This window comes from Falco punctatus (genome assembly GCF_963210335.1).
Source record: "Falco punctatus genome assembly, chromosome: 18".
NCBI lineage: Eukaryota > Metazoa > Chordata > Aves > Falconiformes > Falconidae > Falco > Falco punctatus.
This window is the reverse complement of record NC_137598.1, coordinates 6151062-6171716: the sequence shown is the minus strand read 5'-3', so window position 1 is coordinate 6171716 and position 20655 is coordinate 6151062. Positions and strand designations below refer to the sequence as shown.

The 20655-nt window shown below is 45.9% G+C and overlaps 1 protein-coding gene and 2 long non-coding RNA genes across 12 annotated transcripts in view; 1 reads left to right on the top strand and 2 right to left on the bottom strand.

Moving 5' to 3' along the window:
- LOC308055203 (endoplasmic reticulum-Golgi intermediate compartment protein 3-like) overlaps positions 1-16292 on the top strand; it is a 24806-nt gene extending 8514 nt beyond the window's left edge. The window contains 4 exon segments of the mRNA XM_080368938.1: positions 690-714; positions 717-746; positions 13034-13094; positions 13259-16292. Coding sequence (XP_080225064.1) covers positions 690-714; positions 717-746; positions 13034-13080 — 102 coding nt within the window. The 3' untranslated portion in view covers positions 13081-13094; positions 13259-16292.
- On the bottom strand, positions 2386-13249 carry LOC308055216. Of its 9 annotated transcripts, none has more exons than XR_013924465.1 (6): positions 10509-13249; positions 9151-9471; positions 8799-8888; positions 7711-7849; positions 7019-7195; positions 2386-3997 (listed from the first exon to the last, which is right to left on the bottom strand). It is a non-coding gene; the product is annotated as an uncharacterized lncRNA (long non-coding RNA). The 9 variants fall into 9 exon arrangements; XR_013924466.1 differs by lacking the exon at positions 10509-13249 and adding an exon at positions 10239-10500; XR_013924467.1 differs by lacking the exon at positions 10509-13249 and having other exon boundaries at positions 9151-9662.
- LOC308055222 overlaps positions 14813-20655 on the bottom strand; it is a 27953-nt gene continuing 22110 nt past the window's right edge. For both annotated transcript variants that reach the window (XR_013924479.1, XR_013924480.1), the window contains one exon: positions 14813-20503. This is a non-coding gene — a long non-coding RNA (uncharacterized lncRNA). The remainder of the gene's footprint in view (positions 20504-20655) is intronic.

Here is a 20655-nt window from a genome sequence, read left to right as displayed (position 1 = left end):
TAACATATGCGATAGGTTTGCGCGGACGTTGAAAGGTGTAATGTAGCGTGTGAGCTTGATGCACTGAAATCTTCCAGGGGAGGGTGTGTATGATTGCTAGCGAGTGTCAGGGAGGACTGACACCTGATATCCATATCCTTTTCATATTCAAGGTTAAAACTTTAATAACCTTTGTCTTTTGGGGGATTTTGGAGTGTGGGGTTTTTTTTAGTGGTAGGTTTAGTGCTTTATTTTTGAACACTGCTTGTTTTCATGGATGCATACATAGGACCACTGTTGTTTATTGTATTAAGGGTTTTCTTACTCTGCCTGCTCACCCTCCCAGTTACTTTCTCCACTCCGTTTCTGTGATACCTTGTGATACCTTTTGATATTTCCTACAGCAGCAGTTAGTTCCCTCCCAGTAGACTTGATTCCTTCTTCTCATTTTTATGTCCGCTAAAATACTCTGCATAGAACAGTTGTTGTCAACATCGGTATGTGATTATGGCTTTCCACATGACTGCCTGTGAGGAAGAGGGGAAATTCATATCTCTTTTAGGACAATATTTGCTGGTATTGTCACCCATGACAATGAGTTGCTTATTGTCTGTCTTATTCCGATAAAAATTTTAAAATCCAACTGCCAGTATGACTGCTTTGTTTATGTAGATTCAGGCTTTTTAATGAAAGATTACTGTCTCCTGCAGGTAGCTGGAAATTTCCACTTTGCACCGGCAAAAAGTTTGAACAGTCTCATGTACACGGTAAAGTATTTTCTTTTCCTGCTTATTGTGACCTTTAGCTTCCAAGTGTTTCAGACCATTTCCTTTGAACATCTTTGCATTGCTATCTGTGGTAACAGCAGCACTGCTGCAGGGGGGAGGGCATTGGTGAAATTTTGTTAGAGGTGTTTATCGGGAATGAACAGAAAAAAAGTGTTTTCTCAAGGTGCTGCCACATGGGTCTGGGAGAACATGGAGGAGAATGTGTCTGGGCAGACTCTCGGCCTCACTTGTTCTACAAAACTTTGCTGCCCCGCTGTAAACAACCTCAGGTACGGTGTTTGATCCAGGACCTGAGTATCAGTATCTCTGGAAGGGATGTTTTGGAGAAAAGCTCTTGAGAATTTCAAGGCAATTCAGAACTTTCAGAGTAAAATTTCAGTTGTGAAGGACTTCAACTTCCTCAAGTATATATAAATACGCAGTGGCTGGAATGACAGTGGTAGTTTACAGAATCGTAGAATGGTTTGTGCTGGAAGGGACCTTTAAAGGTGCCCTAGTCCAGCCCCCCTGCATGAAGCAGGGGCATCTTCAACTAGATTGATTTAAAGAATCATTCACCCGTATTCGAGTGAGTGGAGGTTATCTTTATTGGGGATCGCTCCACCAAAGTCGTGCACCCCAAGGGGGTTTTTCAGTCCCCTCTTTATACAAGCAACTCAGACCTATTCATTAACTTTCTGGGAAATCGTTTACATACTCATTACAATTCCAGGAACTTATTTACATATCTCACTAAGCTAGTGACCATGATTTAAGTCCTTGTCTTTGCCACACTGTATAAACAACAGGAACTTGGGACCAGACAGCCTTTTTAAAGATGACAAATCCAAGGACTTAGCAATTAGTACATCCGTCATGTTAGCAATAAGGGTCCTTGGACGTTTCCCAGCTTTTAGATAAACATAATTACATCATCTTTTAGATAAGTGGCACATCATTCACCATTCATTCCCCCCTTTTCTCGTAACTTTTGCAAATTCTTTTGCAACTACAAAAAATCATTATGCCTTACGATCATTCTTCGACAGCACCAAACAAAACATTGAAGTAATACACATATTCCTAAAACTATTACAATAAGTATTATAATAAAAGCTATTTTAACCATTCCAAATTAGGTAACCACAAAGTCAGTTTGTCCCATATAACTTTAAAACTCCATGATAAATCATCTTTAGTAATTTCATGCAGGATCTGCACCTTGTTCCATATCTCATGGATGTCTGTTTAATCATTCCATCCATCAGATTGGGAACAAGTATTTTGCCCTGGGTTTCCAGGACATGCTCCTCCTGTCTTGTTTGAGCTTTCCAATGACAGTTATTATCACTTTTCATAAATAGTGTGGTGGTTAGGCTTAATAATAATTGTAAATCAAATCTGGGACCCAATTGATATTTTATTATCAAATAGGCAATATCCTCCACCGTAGTCTGGCTTTTTCCAAAAGTCTGGCCAGGTAGTCCATTTGTCATCGAGATAATTCATGTTTTGGGAGGCCACCCCATACAGGGGTGTTATCAAGCCTCCTTTAGGAAGAGAGGTACATATCCAGCATTCCTTAGCTTTCATAGCATTAACAATCATTTGCAATGTTTGAAGACTGGTATTGTTTACCCATGCTTCAGTTTCTAATATTTCTACAACAGTTACAATTAAGATCAGAATAACTTTACACAAATGTCCCTGATCCTTTTTGACAGTCCATTGTGTCTCCGGAGATTTCTTTACGATCTAAAGAACCGTAGTCCCGTGGGTCCTGCCAGGGTGACAGCCCATGATTTCTCAGGAGCCTTCTTTATCCAAGAGTAGTGAATCCAGGCTGGTTATTCTCTTATCTTGTCGGCAGTGAAGGTTGTCAGCAGCACCTGATAGGGTCCTTCCCACTTTTCTTCCAAAGGTTTCCCTGAAAATGTCTTTATATACACATAGTCACCAGATTTAAAGGAACGGACTGGTTGATCCAACCCTCTGGCCCTTGTTCCCAATACTTGTTTATTTATAACTTTTAATTCTCCCTGGAGGGTCTTCACATATTCACACAAATACCCCTCCCCTAACTGCCTTAAATCTTCTCTGGCAAATTGTAACTGGTATGGTCTCCCATATAATACTTCAAAAGGGCTCAAATTATCCTTTGTTCTCGGTTTAGTTCGTATTCTTAATAATGCCAAGGGAAGAGACTGTGGCCAAGTTAGATTTGTCTCTTGTCCCATTTTCACTATCTGTTGTTTAATTAAATGGTTTATTTCTCCACTTGCTTGAGGCCTGTAAGGGGTGTGTAGTTGCCAATCTATTCCCAATACCGTACTCACTCGTATGATTTTGGCACAAAAATGTGAGCCTCTATCAGAAGAGATTGTTGCCGGAACCCCAAAGTGGGGGATAATTCCATTTAACAATCCCTTCGTTACCTCTCTTGTTTTATTTGTTTGACAAGGGAAAGTTTCTGGCCAACCTGAAAACGTATCAGTCATAACGAATAAATACCGGTACCCCCCTTTTCTTGGGAGTTTGGAAAAATCAACTTGCCACTGTTGTCCTGGATAATTTCCTCTACTAATGTTCCCTAGTTTTATTCTGTTTGCTACATTGGGATTAATACATTGTTTTATTACAGTATATAAGTTTCGCCCTATCAATTTCTGATTTAGACTTTTATATAACATACCAGCTCCCCAATGAGTCTTATTATGTTCTGTTAGGGCTGTGGTCCAGATTAAATTGGATGGTACCACTATACGGCCATCTGCCAAATAAGCCCACTTATTTAATTTTATTTTACCATTCATGTCCTGAATTAGCTTTAGGTCTCCTTTAGAATAGTTTGACTCCTCATCTGTACTTAGAGTTTGGATTTTACCATCTGGTATTAAGGATAATTCCTCCTTTCCTACTTTCTCTGCTGCTCATCTAGCCTCATGGTCGGCCAGGCGGTTTCCAATTTCCAAACCAGTGCCTCAGTGGGCCATCTTATGTTCTTTCTTCCTGGATGACCCTCTTATAACAGAGGGGGCCCTTCCTCACACCAAGGTCTGGCATGGCACATGTCCCCACCGCTCAACGCCTACTGTGTTGCAGCCAACAGCAGAGCTCAAGATTCTTCTTGGTGGCAAACACAGACCCAACCCAGTCTTGCCCTTGATTGTGGTACGAGGCACCTGACCAACCTTATTCCTTGTACTTCGTTGTCAATGCAGAGTTTCATCTGCACATCCCATAACAAGTCACTGTCAAGGCAAAACACACAGATTTACATTAGTAGAACTACTACAGAGTGTATTTTATCTTAGTTTTTATGCCAATACCCCCCACAGCCCCGCTGACCAAGGGATATTGTTTTACCTGAACTAGGCAGGCCTTCCCTTATCATTTTTACTGTAACAGGTAAAGCATTTTTTTTGCCTTACCTGGAATTTATTTCCAGATATACCTGGTTAAAGATTTCTTTAACTTCAGGGAGGTCCTCTTTTCCACTTTTCTGTTGAATTAAAGATAAGCTCAAGATTTCAATCACTTGATCATTTTAAACTTTTGGTTTCATTTCTCCTTTTTTAAACGTCTAGATGTTCTAATAAATCTCATCCCAACAAAGATTTTGGTGAATTTGGCATTCTTGTTTGTTTTCTTAGTTTGTACTTTAAAGGTTTCAGGATGTTTTCCTGGTGGCCAGCAGCTCCCACAACTGTAACAAATTCTTTTCACTGAAGTTTAACATCAAATAAGTTGTTTTTGTATTCACTAAAAATTCCACCTCTTTTTTTTCCTACATCACGATTATCTAGTAACAATCAACTTGAACCTTTATCTAGTTCTATTAGATCATCCTGATAAGTCTTTCACAACCAACTTTTAAACATCTACATTTCCCCATCAAAGATTCACCTTTACTCTCCTTAGACCCACTGCCTGCCCTAAAGGGCCTGATACCGGTCCTGTTGTGCTGCAAGGGGTGACACTGTCAGGTCCTTCTGCTCAATTGTCAGCAACAGCAACCCCCTCCTCCTTACCATCAGGATTTGGGGCAGGAGATGCTCTTCCTGCTCTGCAGGTTACACAAGCCTGCCTCTGCAGCAGCACTTCTGTTTTAACTCTTTCTTACCCTGAATGCAAATCTGCTCCTTGTTGCTTTAAGTCTGCGTTCTTACATCCCATGCCTTCGCAGGCAAACAGCAAACACCCTGCCATGCGTCCCGCAGGACTCAGCCACACCTTCGAGGGGCTACGGGGGTTTGTACAAACTCACCCCAATAATTTATCACTTTCACAAGGTCTTTGATTCTCCACACACACACCCCGCTTCAGATCTTATATACATTAGTACAAGTTTTTTTTATCTTACGTGTTTCATTCTGGTTGCTCCACAGAAGGAACCACAACCTGAGCTTTTTTTTTTCCCCTTTTTTTAAGCATACAAAAATTTCAACAAGAACATCTTTCTAGTTTAGGTCTCAGTTTTTCCCTATCCTTTTCTAGAGCCATAATTAAAGATCAGGTGGTGTTAATCCTGCACTCCTTCTGTCACACAAACATATCTGCACACATTACTTCATCCCACTTTTGTTCTCTACAAAGAAACAGCATAAGTCGTAAAATTGTGTTGTAATATAAGACCTCCTCCGAGTGGCCGTCTTTCACCATGACCTAATGTATACAAAGGCCACCAATTCTGACAATATTTTTTAAATATCTTTTTGTTCAGATTTCCACTGGGAATTCCACCAAATTCTTTCCAATGCTTCAAAATACATCCCAGGGGTGTTTTGTTATTTATTGCTTGGCTCGGTCTGCCCCCCATCTTCCTAATAAGTCTGATATATTTGTCTACAATGTATTAGTTATTACTGAAGGTACCATACTTATCTCAGAACATACACCACAGTTCAAGACCTCTATTTAGCCTTATTTCTTGGTCTCTTCCCCCCCCCCCCCCCCCCCCCTCGGAGGAGATAATATACCTTAGACACTTGCCACCCTTTTTTTGAGTATACAGACAGCACCTACGACACTAAGGGCAGAGGCTAATTCATGCTTTTTCCAAATGATGTTAGCTCTAATGTTTTGTCCAGTCTCCTGTTGGAAGAAGGGTTCGCTGGAGTCAAGAAGACGCTCAATATGAGTTATGCATCTTGCTCAACTTTATTAGTTTCTAACACTACTTATATAGAACCGATACACATGCATATTCTTAAAGCAGAAATATAATTGGTTAGTAGTCTCTAAACACACGAGGTTCTCGCACCCCTAATTATCATGACTAAAATAAGCATTCTATCCATGTAGCTAATTGTGTTGCTGTGCTTCAGCCTTGTAGTTTGTTACTCCCTATTTTCCCATACCGCTCCCTCTCTCTCTTGGCCCTGCACCTGCTTTCCCAGCAGCTGTAGCTTGTTACAGCCACGGCCTGTTGGCACAACATAATTACTTGGTCTCAGGATTCAAGAATAGCTCAAGGCTACCTTTCTTGTTAACTTCAGCACAGCAACTTCAGCACAATTCTGATTACAGGCCTATTCTAATACCGGGCCTGGATTGTGCAGATCTTCAGAGATTCTAAAGCCACGCTTCTGCAGCCATTCTTCTACAGTCTCCCGCTCTAATTTCTAATGATGCATTCCAACACTTCATAAATCGATTTTTCAATCGCTCCATCCCTCTCTGGCCGGCCCCTCACGGGGAACACAGACACGCAGATTGGGACTCCCCACTCGCTTCGCAGTGACACCGCGTCTCTCACACACGTCACACTCTCCGGGCAGCCCTCAGTCACACAGGCAGTATGTTACACGGTACCGTGCACTTACATACAACTCTAGGAACGCTGACAGTTCACATTATCACACAAAGTACACATTTCAATAAACAGTTGCCAAAAAACAGATTCTAATTTTTTCTGGTCTTAAGCAGAGTGTTAAGTTTTTAGCTATTTGCCTAGAATTACCAGAATATTATTTTTTTCAACATACATTTCTTAACTCCAATTTTGAACTTGTAACGAGACAACACATAGAACAAACAAGACACAGAGCGCTATTTCAGTTGTTATATTCTAGGAATTCCCCAAATCTGAAGACAACCTAAAGGAAGTTTTTAGCTTCCCAAATCTTAAGACAATCAAATAGGGCTATTACCCTTTTCAGAAGGCGTCCCTTCTTCTAACCCTGCAGGAGAGCGTCCCATCTTTCGCCTTATGGGGTAAAACCAAATCTTAAGATAATCAAATATTCAAAACAAAGAATAAATATAAATACCTTTTATGCTGTGCAGAAGTCCTTGTCCACCTGTGTGAGAAGCCGAGAGGCAGGGGAGTCTTGCCGACAGAAGATGCAGTCGGGGGCCCTGAGGGTCCCCAGGCCCCTGGATTCCAGCACTGGTGGAGAGTTCTCCTGGCTGGCTCGCCAAATTGATGCCAAAACAGCACAGAGTAACTGCTCAGAGACAAATTTTGTCTTTTAGCAGCAACCCCCACCATATACTCACTAATTCTTTACACTATATGCACTTTAAAACATACAGAGGTTTACACTCACCCCTCGGATGCTCAAGACAATAACCACATATCAACTTTCATAATATACCTAATACAGAAATGTTCTCATGTTTCCAGCATAAAATGAGTATCATAATTATTATCAGTAACGCTATAATTATTAATCCTATATACACAGATTGACTTTGAATCATCAAACGTGTCAGTCTTCTGACCAAACCAGAATCAGAGTTCCGATATTACCTCAATACCGGAACGAATACCAGAACAGAATCAGATGCATACCTGCGGTGCTAGCTACCTGGCATACGCCATCCTGCATAAGCATACAATGATCTTATGTCTTACGGACAGCTTTACAGAGGGACCGGTCCCAGAACAGAAATACCCGAAACAGTACTGTTTAAAATATAGTATTAATACAATATTTTAATATTTTAATAAACATAGTACCTTCGCTCCATAAGATGGAGTCCTTGTCTGCTCTTGCGGTGATCCAGATGAGACGAGGAGCCCCTCCGGGAAAATCCCCGGGGGTACCCTAGGGAGTGCCCGCTCAATGGGTCCCACAGCCGAGCAGAGGAGGTCCCATCTGGGTCACCAAATTGATTTAAAGAATCAGTCACCAATATTCGAGTGAGCAATTATTTGGCAGCGCTGGATGCATGGGGGATCGCTCCACCAAAGTCATGCACCCCGAGGGGGTTTTTCAGTCCCCTCTTTATACAAGTAACTCAGACCTATTCATTAACTTTCCAGGAACTCATTTACATACCTCACTAAACTAGTGACCATGACTTAAGTCCTTGTCTTTGCCACGCTGTATAAACAACAGGAACTTGGGACCAGATAGCCTTTTTAAAGATGACAAATCCAAGGACTTAGCAATTAGTACATCCGTCATGTTAGCAATAAGGGTCCTTGGACGTTTCCCAACTTTTAGATAAACATACATACATCGTCCTATAGAAAAGTGGTACATCATTTATTATTCAATATTTTGAAGTACTTAATTTTGCCAGTACTATTTGATGACTGTTAGTCTGCTACTTGGAGTGAGGAGTGGGGTGCTGGCTGAAACAGCCACAATGCCCAAAGCCTTTCCAGCACGTCTCTGCCTCCAGGCACCAGCAAACCCAGGAGCAAGGTCCCAGCACACAAGCTGGGGGCCCCAGCACAGCCTGCAGGAATCTCACAGCCTGCAGTTCAGGTATTCAAGTGTTCTAGGAAGCTTCAGCACACCCAGGTGACGTTCTATAACCAGGAGCGTAAGAGAAGGTATGTGTATCCACCATCCTGCCTTTCAAGGTGGAAGACATCCTTGCAACCTTCCCTTACAAAGCAGCATGTGGACTCCCAGGGCAACCAGGCCACAAAGAAGAAACCTTCCCAGCTGCCTTAACCAAGCCACCACCCCTTCCTCTGTCCTATAGACAGAAAAAAGTACTTCCCCCCCCGGCCCACCCCACCACCCCCCCATGCCAGAAGCAACACATAAGACAGACCAAGGATGACACTGAAGGTGACAAATTTGCACTCACCTAATTACAGCTCTGCCAGGGTCCAGGCAAGCTGTTTGATCTCACAGGGACTCAGCTTTTCTACCCACCAGGCAAGTCCAGCAACACTTCCTCGGGAAAACACAAAGTCACAAGGGCCAGCAATCAGCTCCCATTCAACAGTGCTGCGAATACTATGGAGAGGCTTCTCCCTCCTCTCTCTAATGCCTGAGCAGCCCAGTATTTTGAGCAGCACACAGAATAAGCTTTCTTAGTAGAAAATGATACCAAGTTAGTCTGGTAAAAGATAGGCACAAGAAGCATTACTGACAAACCTTGTTACCCACACCCTTACAGCATGCTGGCTAGACCAACAGATCTTGAAAACACGCACCTGTAGCAGTCCTGAAAGGCAGCAAAAACAGCATCTCAGCTCTGCGGATAGAACCCAGATGCAGATGATAATGCACAGGACAATTAAGGTAGAAGTTGATTATGCACCAGCTTTTCTCCAGCAACTGCTTACCAGCAGGGTCTTGTCCCATAGGAGGCACAAGGTGTCAGACTCCACATTTGCTGCGGGCTGACGTGCCCAGCACATCTGCAGCCGGGTCACAGCTGCCTGCCTCTCTCACCCACCCAAAACCCTTGCAGAGGGAAATGGAAGGGCACTGAGCATCCAGCCGGTACCTTCAGCCCTCAGCACATTCTGTCACTAAAGAAAAAAAGAACAAGGCATGGAAAATTATGCCCTGGCACCAGGACCTTCTTCCTAGAGGCAGCCCTCAGCTGAACTGCTGAGAAACAAGTACCTACAGTTTCCCTTTAGCACAGCCTCAAGGCAGATGCCTGCTTGTAACCCTCCTCCCTGGCTGCCGCTCCCACCTTTTTAACTAGGTGCTAATTTCTCCCAGACAGGCTCACAGGAACTTGCTGGGCTGCACACCAGAAGATGGCTTCAGTTTCATTTCCCTAGGACTAGAAGACAGAAATTTCCAACCCTCTTTGGAAACTTTTTCTTTCCTGGCTGCTCTCCCCAGCACTGAGAACTCCTTTTACAAATGATAGCTCATGAAAGATACAGCTGGGATTAACTACCCTCCCCGGCAGTTAAACGCTTGCCCTTTGCAATACTTTTTAGTGAAATCGGCAGTCGGGGGCGAGGGGTGGGATCCCACCGCCGGCTTGCCTTTCCTCCCCTTGCCCGCTCGCAGGGGCTGAAGAGGCTCCCGAGCCGCCCCCCCGCGACAGCGTTACCGGAGCCCCAAGGCAGCCCCTGCGGCCCGCGGGGGGCGGCAGCCCCAGCCCGCTGCCGCGGCTCAGGCCTGCGGCTGGGGGAAAGACAAAGCCCCGCGCAGAGCTGCGGCGGCTGCCCGGGCACCCGGAGGCGGCGGGGGGGCGGCAGGGCGCCGCGGGCCGACCCCCCTCCCGAGCCCCGCCGCCACAAGGGAGCACCGGGGCCGCCCCGCCGCCGCTCCTCACCTCCTCGCTGAGGTAGCGGCGCAGCTCCGAGAAGAAAAAAAAAAGGCAGCACCGTGAGGAGGCCGCTGGCCACCGTCACTGCCGGGGAGACGAGAACCGCCGGCAGCCCCGCCGGGCCCGGGCCGAGCCGCCCGCCTCAGCCCGCCCGCCGCCGGCACCAGGCGCTCCCTGCGCGGCCGAGCGCCGGCCCGTCACGTCCCCCCCGGCCGGCCGCTGCCCGACGGCCACGCCCGGGCTCGCCCGCCGGCCCCCCTCAGACCGACCGCTCACCCAGCGCCGCCGCACGTCCCGGCCCGAAAGGCTCCCGGGCTCCAGGCGCCGCGCGGGCCGGCCATGACCCCGCCTCCCGGGGCCGCGTGCGCAGCCGGAAACCCCGCCCCGAGGCGTCAGGCCTATCCTGCGCATGCGCTGCCCTTAGTTGGGATGGGGCGATGGCCCTTGGTTTGGCCGGAGTACTGCTGCCATCTAGCGGAAAAAAATGGGTACTGCAGCCAATCTATCTAACACAGACTGCACAGTTTATTATAGGAATGGCATCAAAAATAACAAATGCTGAGAAAGAAAAACAGCTGAGCAGGTTTTTCTGAATTATGGTGACTGAACTGGATGAAAGGAGGAAGCAAAAATTCCCTTTAGCAGACCCTTGGTATCACCAAGTACTCGTACAGAATGAGGCCTTCCTACTTGGCTAGCACTAGCTAGGATAAATACTGGTAACAACTGGTTGCTGTTTCTGTCCCCTAAAGTCTGCTCTGAGGACTAAGTGATACATTCCTCCTCTGTGAATATCATTAATGGTATCTGGCTTCGCTTTCCTTTGGTTGTTTCTGTTTTTTAAAAATCATATTTGCGTATGTGAAAAGGGAAAGATATGATGCTTACTTTTTAGATTAATTGCCATGGCTGAAGTTGAAGAGTCCAGAAAAATGTAAGCTGGCTGAAGAAATGGGTTGACCTCAAAGCTGTGTCTATCTCCAAACAAGAGAAATCCTGTTTCTCCTCATGAGGAAGGAGCATTGTTAAATAGCCATCACATTACCACATCACCAACATATAATGCCTAATGTTATGTGTTTGTATATGTAACAAAATCATACATGCATTTATTTCTCATTTGAGAATGCTGTCTATGGAGGGGTTCTCTGTGCTGTAGTTCAGAGACCTGTAACTTAGGCTTAATTTAGACCTGAATATACCACCTAGAAAATAATCCAGTTTTGATGCAAAAGCAAAGGGGACAGATGTTCTACTTCTTTTAGAAATTGTTTCAGTGGCTAACTGCCTTCACTTAGATCTCAGTTTCACTTTTTTTAAAATGTGAATGGTTTTAGTGTTAAGCAATAGGTTCTTCACATATGTCTTTTGCATAAATGTCAGTTCCTGTTAAAATCAATTTATAAAATACTACACCAACTAATTTAAGATGATCTCTTACCTTTCAGACAAACTTGAAAGATGCCAATTTGAAACTCTTGCATTGTACAACCAATTTTCCCAAGCTAAACTTTTATGCCTCTTCTCTGTGTTACATACCATTTTCCAAGAACTTAAGATTCTGAGAACTGAACTAAGCATAATATTCCAGCATCTGTCTCATTAATGAGATGAAATAATGTCTCAGTTTCTGTTCATTACTATACCATACATAGATTCAAGGATGAAGTTACTCCCTTTTGTTATGACATCACACCAACCACCTCACCATTACACCTAAGGTGTCCTCAGTCATCGCTTACCACAGATATAGTTCCCACATATGAGACAATGGGCTCCATCATCCTAATCGGGTTTTGGAGTACTGCAGTAACGCACATTTTATTTGAATAGGCTTTACCTAACTGCTCGACTCTCACTAACATTTATCACTGTCAAACATCTCACAACTTGCAGGTTAGTAGCTGTTGCATTCGCTTCTATATAATCAGGAGAACTGCCAACAGAATTCCTTCCTGGCACCTACCCCGGTGAAGTTGTGCATGGGGTGTGCCATGGAGCATTTTGGCTCCAGCCAAGTGCAAAAGTCAGCGGTTCCCCATCTCAGCCCAGAAAGCAGGTAGCACAACTTTTGTGGTGCACTTCACATGTCTACCAGGGCAGTGTGACAACTACCAACAGAATTCCTTCCTGGCACCTTCTTTGGTGGAGTTGTGCATGGGGTGTGCCGTGGAGCATTTTGGCTCCAGTCGAGTGCAAAAGTCAGCAGCTCCCCATCTCAGCCCAGAAAGCAGGTAGCCCAACTTTTGTGGTGCACCTCACATGGCTACCAGGGCAATGGGAAAACTACCAACAGAATTCCTTCCTAGCACCTCCTCTTGTTGAGCTGTGCATGGCATGTACCTAACCCTAACCCTAACAACCCTAACCCTAACCTTAACCCTTACTCTAATCCTAACCCTAACCCAAACTTGGAAAGACTGGAACATTGACTTGTTTTCTTGGCTTCCCGGGAGCCCCTGGGTAAAACAAGTGCTATTTTATTTGTTATGTGGATTAGCCACCTTATTGTTTTTGCCATGTGCTGTTCCATGTTTTATAAGATTAGTTCAACACGCTATAACTAACATGCAATTTGCTACTATGGTTTTACCCGATGGCGTTAAACAAATTTGAGTAGTACGCCGAAATGTGCAATCGACAACACAGATTATATAGTTAACACAATAACAATTTAATAGCAAACGAGAATCTGGGAATAATTAACTATTAACAATTCATATAACAATGTAGGCTGATTAAGAATACAAATAGAATAGCAAAGAAAACCTAAGACGATGTTTTTTCGATTTTTCTACTAGTTCAGCGGCTGCAGCTACAGACTGCAGACAGTGTGGAGATCCTCTGATAACAGGGTCTAGGGTGAGTGAATAATAAGCTATTGGTCTCTCATAAGGTCCTTGGTTTTGCACCAGCACTCCTTTAGCTTCTGCGACATAAAGTTTAAATGGTTTTTCATAATCTGGAAGTCCCAAAGCTGGTGCATTTACCAACACAGTTTTAACGCTCATAAATGTTGTTTCTAGCTCCTCAGTCCAGGGTATCGGTTCCGGGTGCGGTTTGGTAATTTCAGAAAATCCTAAAATCCAAGGCCTACAAATTCCTGCTTGACCTAAAAAGGCTCTCATTTGCTTCTTGGTGAGTGGTCTTGCTATTTCTTGTATTGCTTGTACTCGACTTGGATCTAACTTCCTAGTTCCCCCTGCTAAGATAAACCCTAAGTATTTAACTTCAGGCTCACAAAACTGCAATTTAGAAAGGGATGCTTTATGTCCTTTTCCAAAAAGTTTGTTACAAACATATTCAGTGTCCTTTACACAATCTTCATAAGTCAGGCTAGCGATAAGTAAATCATCAACATACTGAATCAATATTGATTTGGCTGGTAGTTCCAAGTCTTGTAAATTCTGCTTAAGGATCTGAGAAAACAAAGTTGGTGAAGTGGTAAATCTCTGTGGAAGGCGAGTCCAGGTGTACTGGCAACCTTCCCAAGTCAATGCAAACAAATTTTGACTTTCTGGGTCAATGGGAATGGAAAAGAATGCTCCTGTAACAAGGTTTGCATATCTTCCCAATTAGGTTTATAATCTCAGATAATGCTAGATAAAAATTTTGCACATTTTTCAGCATTATTTCTCAAGCGCGACATTTTATCTTGCCACAACATTAGATCGCCTGGTTTCCAGGGTTGGTGAGTAGAGACTGCAACAACAGGTGGTACATCCGGACCAGAATTGGGACCTGCCCTTGGGTTGGAGTGAAACTCGACCACCATAGGAAATTGTCCAGCTTCAAGAGACTCGAACTCTTACCATACTTCTGGTTTTTTTCTAAAAATGCCAATAATAATTCCTCCCTTTTCATAGGTTTCTTAAAGGCCAGCCTTTTTCTTAAATCAGCCCATTCTAACCATAAAAACAAATAATTCATTTGTTGAGGATTCCTGTCCTCTAATATTAATCTCAAACACCTTATTCTGACTTAATCAAAAGTTCCTTCAGGTGGCCACACTTCTTGGGGTCCAGCCCCTTTTATTCTCGTCAAAAACGGCCAATCATCTTGGCACAAGGTAATAACCTTTGATTTCGTCAACCCTGCTGTACCAGATAGTTTGTTCCAATTACTTAATAATTCTGCCAGAGAAGATCCTTTTGGAATTGATGGATAACCTCCCATGTTGCAAGTTTAATCGCGATGGGTACTCCGAGGTATCTACTTGACTTAACACCGTACAAAATACAAGAAAAGGGAGACTCGAACTCACCAATTCTGTTGCCGGGGAGACTCAAACTCACTAATTCTGTTGGTGGGGAGACTCGCACTCACCAAGTCTGTTGCCGGCGTCTTTTGTAGGATGTTAAGCAAGGATCCTCGCAATCCTTCCTTCCCCGCCATGACCTAGAGTCCCATCTGGGGTGCCAAAACTATAAAAGAAGAGACTCAAACTCTTATGGGTTACTCTAGGTTTGCATAGACCCATAAGAGTTTGAGTCTCTTCTTTTACACCAACCCTTTTGATTTATTTTGAAAACTGTGTGTTAGACGCAAAGTAAATTCAATGAACCACTTGACAACCAGCGAACAACAAATAACAATTTATTAACAAACATGAACTAGAAATTGAATAGCAGAATAACAGTCCAGCAAAGTCTCATGTGATGTGGAAAACAGACTTCTTCACTCGTGAGTCCAGCACAGTCCTGAATAATGTCGGGGTGGTAACTCCATCTGTTCCCTCCACGATAGTCTGTGCCTGGTCCTTGGTATTTTTCTTCACAAGGTGACGAAGATGAACAGAAACTAATAACAAGTCACATGGTAACTTTGCTGGAGATCAACAGTTTTCTTTTGTTTATATAACAGTCTCTCGCACTCTGCTTTGGTATCCCATGGGTTCCACTACTCAGGGCGGATTGCGAGGAAGAGATCGCACTCTTCTGTACCAGCGTGACCAAAAACACTCACAAAAGCACATACTGATGGTTACTGTAGTCACGATGAGACGAAGGCTGAACAGCAAAACCGTTCAGAGTGTGTCGTCTCCTGCTCCCATCTTTTCCAAAATGATAAGGATTGTTTGTGGTGAGACAAACAAGTAGGTCCGTGACCCTCCTGGTCAAGATTCAGGCTAACGCCCTGACCAAAACTACACAATGAAAAATGCATGCGCAGCCATGATTTGGACCCAGCCTTAAAGGGACATGAAAATTTACCCTTTTAAATGGCCACCTCTTGGCTCTTGATTCTTAACCTCCACAAACAAACCTTATATATGCTAAGAAATGTTTTATTTTGTTTTGTTACATAATCCTGTTATGATAATGTTTTGAAATTAGCTTATGACATGTTTGAGTTTTGAATTGTTAGCTAACATCTGCTAGGGATTTATAGTTATTATTAGTCGTTTCTAATCACTGTTATTGTTAGATTGATAATGGTAAATGGTTTTAATGCTTAGATAAGGATTGTTAACCTTGTTTGTATAGTTGGCAGAATCTTTATCTCTATCTACGCCACCCACGGAGCAGCAATGTTGAGTCACGGGGTGGTGTGAAGGACGTTACTGGGACTGTGCTATCTGTCTCAACATTGCTGGCTGACCGCAAAACAACAAGAGACCCTGCGAAGAACTTGTCTACATCTTGCTTCGGCAAACCACCGATGTTTACCCAGACACCGCTGCATCTGTTCGACCACGAAAACCACGCATCACCTGTTTTGTACCCTCACCCCAGCAAGTACACCCAGACGGCAGAGGATGAAAAATTCTCTGAAAATATGGTATGGGTGTTTGCACCACTGCCGAGTGAGGGGTGAGGCTATGCAAAACAGTTCTTGGAAGAAGCAGAGACTTTTGGGTGAACAGCTCTGGAACATCTATAAAAGAACTGTGACAACCAGCACCGGGTGGAATGCCCCACCTGACATGAAGTCGATCTGGGCTGACAGGATCCCCAGCTCCGTGCGGTGGTAGCTATTGCACCTTTCTTTATTTTTCCTCTCTTTCTCTCCATTTCCTGCCTCTATGCAAGCACCATTAAACTTATTTTCTTTACGGCATTTGACCTCGTTTGTGTCTTAATCTCACTCTGGGAATCACAAAGAATCTCCCCAGACCCGACCATTTCGGGCCTGGAGATAACCCTAACCCTAACCCTAACCCTAACCCTAACCCTAACCCTAACCCTAACCCTAACCCTAACCCTAACCCTAACCCTAACCCTAACCCGCACGCGCAGTAGCGTTTCTGGCAAACGAAGGGCAGCGCATGGGCAGAATAGGCTTGCCGCAGCGGGTCGGGTTTTCCAGCAGCCCACACACATTACGAATTCGACTTTCAGGCATGCGCAGAAGCCTTTCTGGCAGAACTACAGGCAGCGCATGCGCATAACCGGCTGAAGCCCCAGGGCGTGGTTTCCGCGGGCGCATGCGTATTAGAAAAACGCTTTCACGCATGCGCAGAAGCCTTTCTGGCAAAACTAAGGGCAGCGCATGCGCCTAATCGGCTTGATGACGCGCCGCGTGGTTTCTTTCGGCGCATGCGTTTTACGGAATCGTCTTTGACGCATGCGCAGAAGCCTTTCTTGAAAAAACGACGAGCAACGCATGCGCATAATAGGCCTGATGCCGCGGGGCGTGGTTTCCGGCAGCGCACGCGCTTTTCGAAATCGGCTTTTACGCGCGTGGAGAAGCCTTTCTGGCCAAAATAAGAGCAGCGCATGCGCAGGAGTGGCCCGGCAACTAATTCGCCGGTTCGAGCCCCGCCGTTTGCTGAATTTGACCGGCGCCGAGCACCCGGGTTCGAACCCCGCTGCCGGCAGAGTCGGTCCGGCGCGGAGGACCCCGGTCGGACCCCACACGGGCAGAAGCGTGGCGTTACCCTGTAGGGGTGCAGCCATTCCGCACCCGCACCGTCTCCATGTGCGGGGGCTTGTCGCTGGAGCGGGGCCGATGGAGCAGCAGCGAGCACCGGCAGGCTGCGTTTGTCCCGGAGCTGCAGCGGCGCTGCAGTTTTGTACTCCCTTGCCAAGCGCGCGCTGGCAACATGCTCGGGGGTCGGCTGCGGCACCTCCTTACCGGAGGGCAGCAGCGGGCGCAGCGGTCCCACCCTGCAGGCAGCGCGGGAATCGCAATGCCGTTAACAACGGCCACCAATGACGAGTAGGGAGGCGGCACGTGCATGCGCGGCGCCAGGGCTGCAGTACCAATTATTAGCCGCCAGGTGGCAGCAAGAGCACGCTTTGGTCTCAAGGGAGCAGCAGCGCCCCCACCTACCTGACGGCTGCAGTACCCAATTGTGGTAGCAAGGTGGCAGCAGCTGCACGCCACCAACCGAGTAGTTGCGGTACCCACTTTTGATCGCTAGATGACAGCAGCGCTCCACGGACCCTGTGCTGAGCATTCGTTGGGCGAGCCTGGCCGGGGTCTCAGCCCAGGTTACAGCGCCCGACCGCAGGAGCTGCTCGCTGCGGCTGCAGGGTGCACAGTGCTCTGCCCTTTGCCCACTCCCGGCCCAGGCATTAATACTTATTGCCTCCGTATGCAAAAGCATCCACGTGGCTCAAGCATTTCAATCCTTTGCGTATGATGGGTTTTAAAGTCGGGTGGTTGCTTCTGTCTATGCCCCCACCCCCTTACTGAGAGAGAAGCCGCAGCCCCTGGAACCTGTGGCACAGGGGGTTTTCCCACGGATAAGCCCCAAGGATTGCTATATCGGTCTGCGTGTGGCATCAGGGTTATGGGAGTGACAGCAGTGAGGCAAGAGCTGCTGACAAGACAGCTTTAAAAAACAAACAAACAAAAAACCACCACACACAACCTCAGGCAACAGCCTGGAGGCAGGTGAGAAGAGACTGAAAGCTGCTTTGTGTGAGAGGGGCAGCTGTGTTCAGCAGAAAACCGTGCAGATGCAAGTGGCCTATCTGCAAATGAGCATGCGCTGGTGATCCCTGGGCTTTGTTGTGCTCTTTGCACCTTTCCTCACCCCTGTCCTATGAGTAATCTGCTCTCCTTGTCACCTTGTCCTCCACCATGCAAAGAAATAAGACATGAAGCAGAAGAAGCAGAGGCACACTGGCACGTTAGATGTCCTCAGCAGATGATTGTAGATGGGATGTCCAGGTCTCTTTGCTTTGTACAGGAGTGTAGCTCCGCACTCCTTGCCCTTCCTGCCAGCATATGTCACAGTTGCACTTCGCTGCCTTCAGCACACTATAGTAGGCTGAATGGGTTGTTCTGCCAGTTTACAGGTGAGCAGCTCTCTTCCTTTGGCTGCCAAATTCACCTCCTTGAAACAAAGGCTTCAACACTCAGTTTCTTTAATTCAGACCCCTCTAAGTAGCTCCTGGCCTCCAAGCCCTTTTCAGCTAGCAACACAGCTGAAATACAGTGCTGGTAGAAATCCAGTCGTCATCTTGCTTTGATGTCAAAAGGCTTTTGTAACTTGAACCCCTGACAGTTTTGACATCAAGACTGCAACGCAAAAAATACGCCTCTACTTGAACAAGCAACTGTGCACAGTGATAATGGCTACCTGTGACAGACTCCTTTTCCTGCTAAAACCAGAGCACGATTCCCTTGTGAAGAGTCACTAGCAGTGCAGGATGTACCTCAGCTGTCCCTGCACCAGGTCCCCAAAGAACAGCCTCTTAGTCTGACTGGAGTGTGCAGCAGCCTGTTGTCATCTCAGCCCCTTGCCCTTCAGAAAGCGGCTTCCTGTAGTGCAGAATTGCTGCTGCCCAAAGCAAAATGACTTGGTATAAAGCTCTCCAAGGCTGCCTACGTCCCATGCAGAGCTGATGGCCTCAGCTGCCTACATGCAGGGTGAAGCTAACAACCTGAGGAGGTGGCACAGGGTGTAGCAGTTTCTACAACCACCATACATTCCAGCCTAGCTGGATAGAGTAAGGGACAAGAGAGAGTGGCCTGCTGCGTCCCTCAAGATGCAAAATTGCTGTAGATTGTGCTGTGGCTGTTTCATTCTGTCTTTGGCAATTATTTCCTAGAAGTTGGGAGACAGGTACTTTTGCATAGCATGAGCGATACTGCTCACTGAGAAAAAGACACTATAAAGCAGCAATGAAGAACAAAGATGGCCTAGAAAATGGTAGGATTAGCATGGAGAGCCTAAAGTTCACCAGAGTGGGCTTGCAACTCACCTTATGTGATGGTTTAATCCCAGCCAGCACAGCAACTAAGCACCACACAACTGCTTGCTCGCTTCTCACCACCAGTGGCACGGGGGACCCTGGCTGGCGACTAAGCACCATAGAGTTGCTTGCTCACTCCCCCACAGTGGGATGGGGGAGAATCATAAAGGTAAATCTGAGAAATAAACTTGTGGTTTGACATAAAAACAGTTTAATAGTTAAAAAGAAATTTAAAGAAAGGCAGAGAAAAAAAACACACAGAGAGAAAATAATACCCAAGAAGACAAGGGATGCAAATGAAAACAATTGCTCACCACCAACTGATGTATGCCCAGCCAGTCCCTCAGTAGCATCCCTGCACCAACCTCCACCCTCAGTTTCATTGCTGACCATGACATCATATGGTGTGGGATGTCCTTCCAGTCAGGCAGGGTCAGCTGTCCTAGCTGTGTCCCCTCCCAACTCCTTGTGCACCCCCAGCCTGCTTGCTGGTAGGGCCCAGCAAGGAGCAGAACAGCCCCGTACACCATGCAAGCACTGCTCAGTGGTAACTAACACATCCCTGTGTTATCAACAGTCTCCAGCACAAATCCAAAATATAGGAGGAGGGAGAGTGGGGTGGGAAATGGGATGTAAGGAAGTGGAAAGGATGTCAGAGTTGGGGGGGGGGGGAAATGGGTGGGTTGGGGTGGAGTGGCAGGGTAGAATATGGGGCAGGGGGGGAGCGGGTTCAAAGGCAACACAAGATAGGAGAGCAGGGATTGAGAGGAGCCTGTCAGGAAGGAAACCTCAGATGGGGAAAACCAACACAGAGGGAGTGGCCCACAGGGGTCCTTAGACCCAGGCGAGGTCTAAGATACAGAAGAACCGAGTTGCCATATGATTCTTTGCTATTAGACACCAACCCTGCCAATAGCAGCCTCACCTTCTTGGACCACTCAACAGCATCAAGTAGCTTCGCCCCTCCAAGGCTCTGTGCAGCACCACAAAAACAAAGCAAGAGACACATGCCAAGATACTGCCTGAAACCTCAACAATTTCCACCTCCATCTTCTTTACCTTGGCCACTCAGCCACCCAGCCTCTGCCGTTTAGGGCTGCTATGCCGAGGCTTGTGCACTACCTGTAAAATCAAAAAAAATGGGATGATTATAACTTCACCATACAACACCTGAAAAATAATAGCTACTTCAGCTCACCACACATTCCTGACCTTGCCTGAGTCAGCTCCCGTGCCGATATCCCACTTTGCTCCTTCAATTAAAAACCCAAACA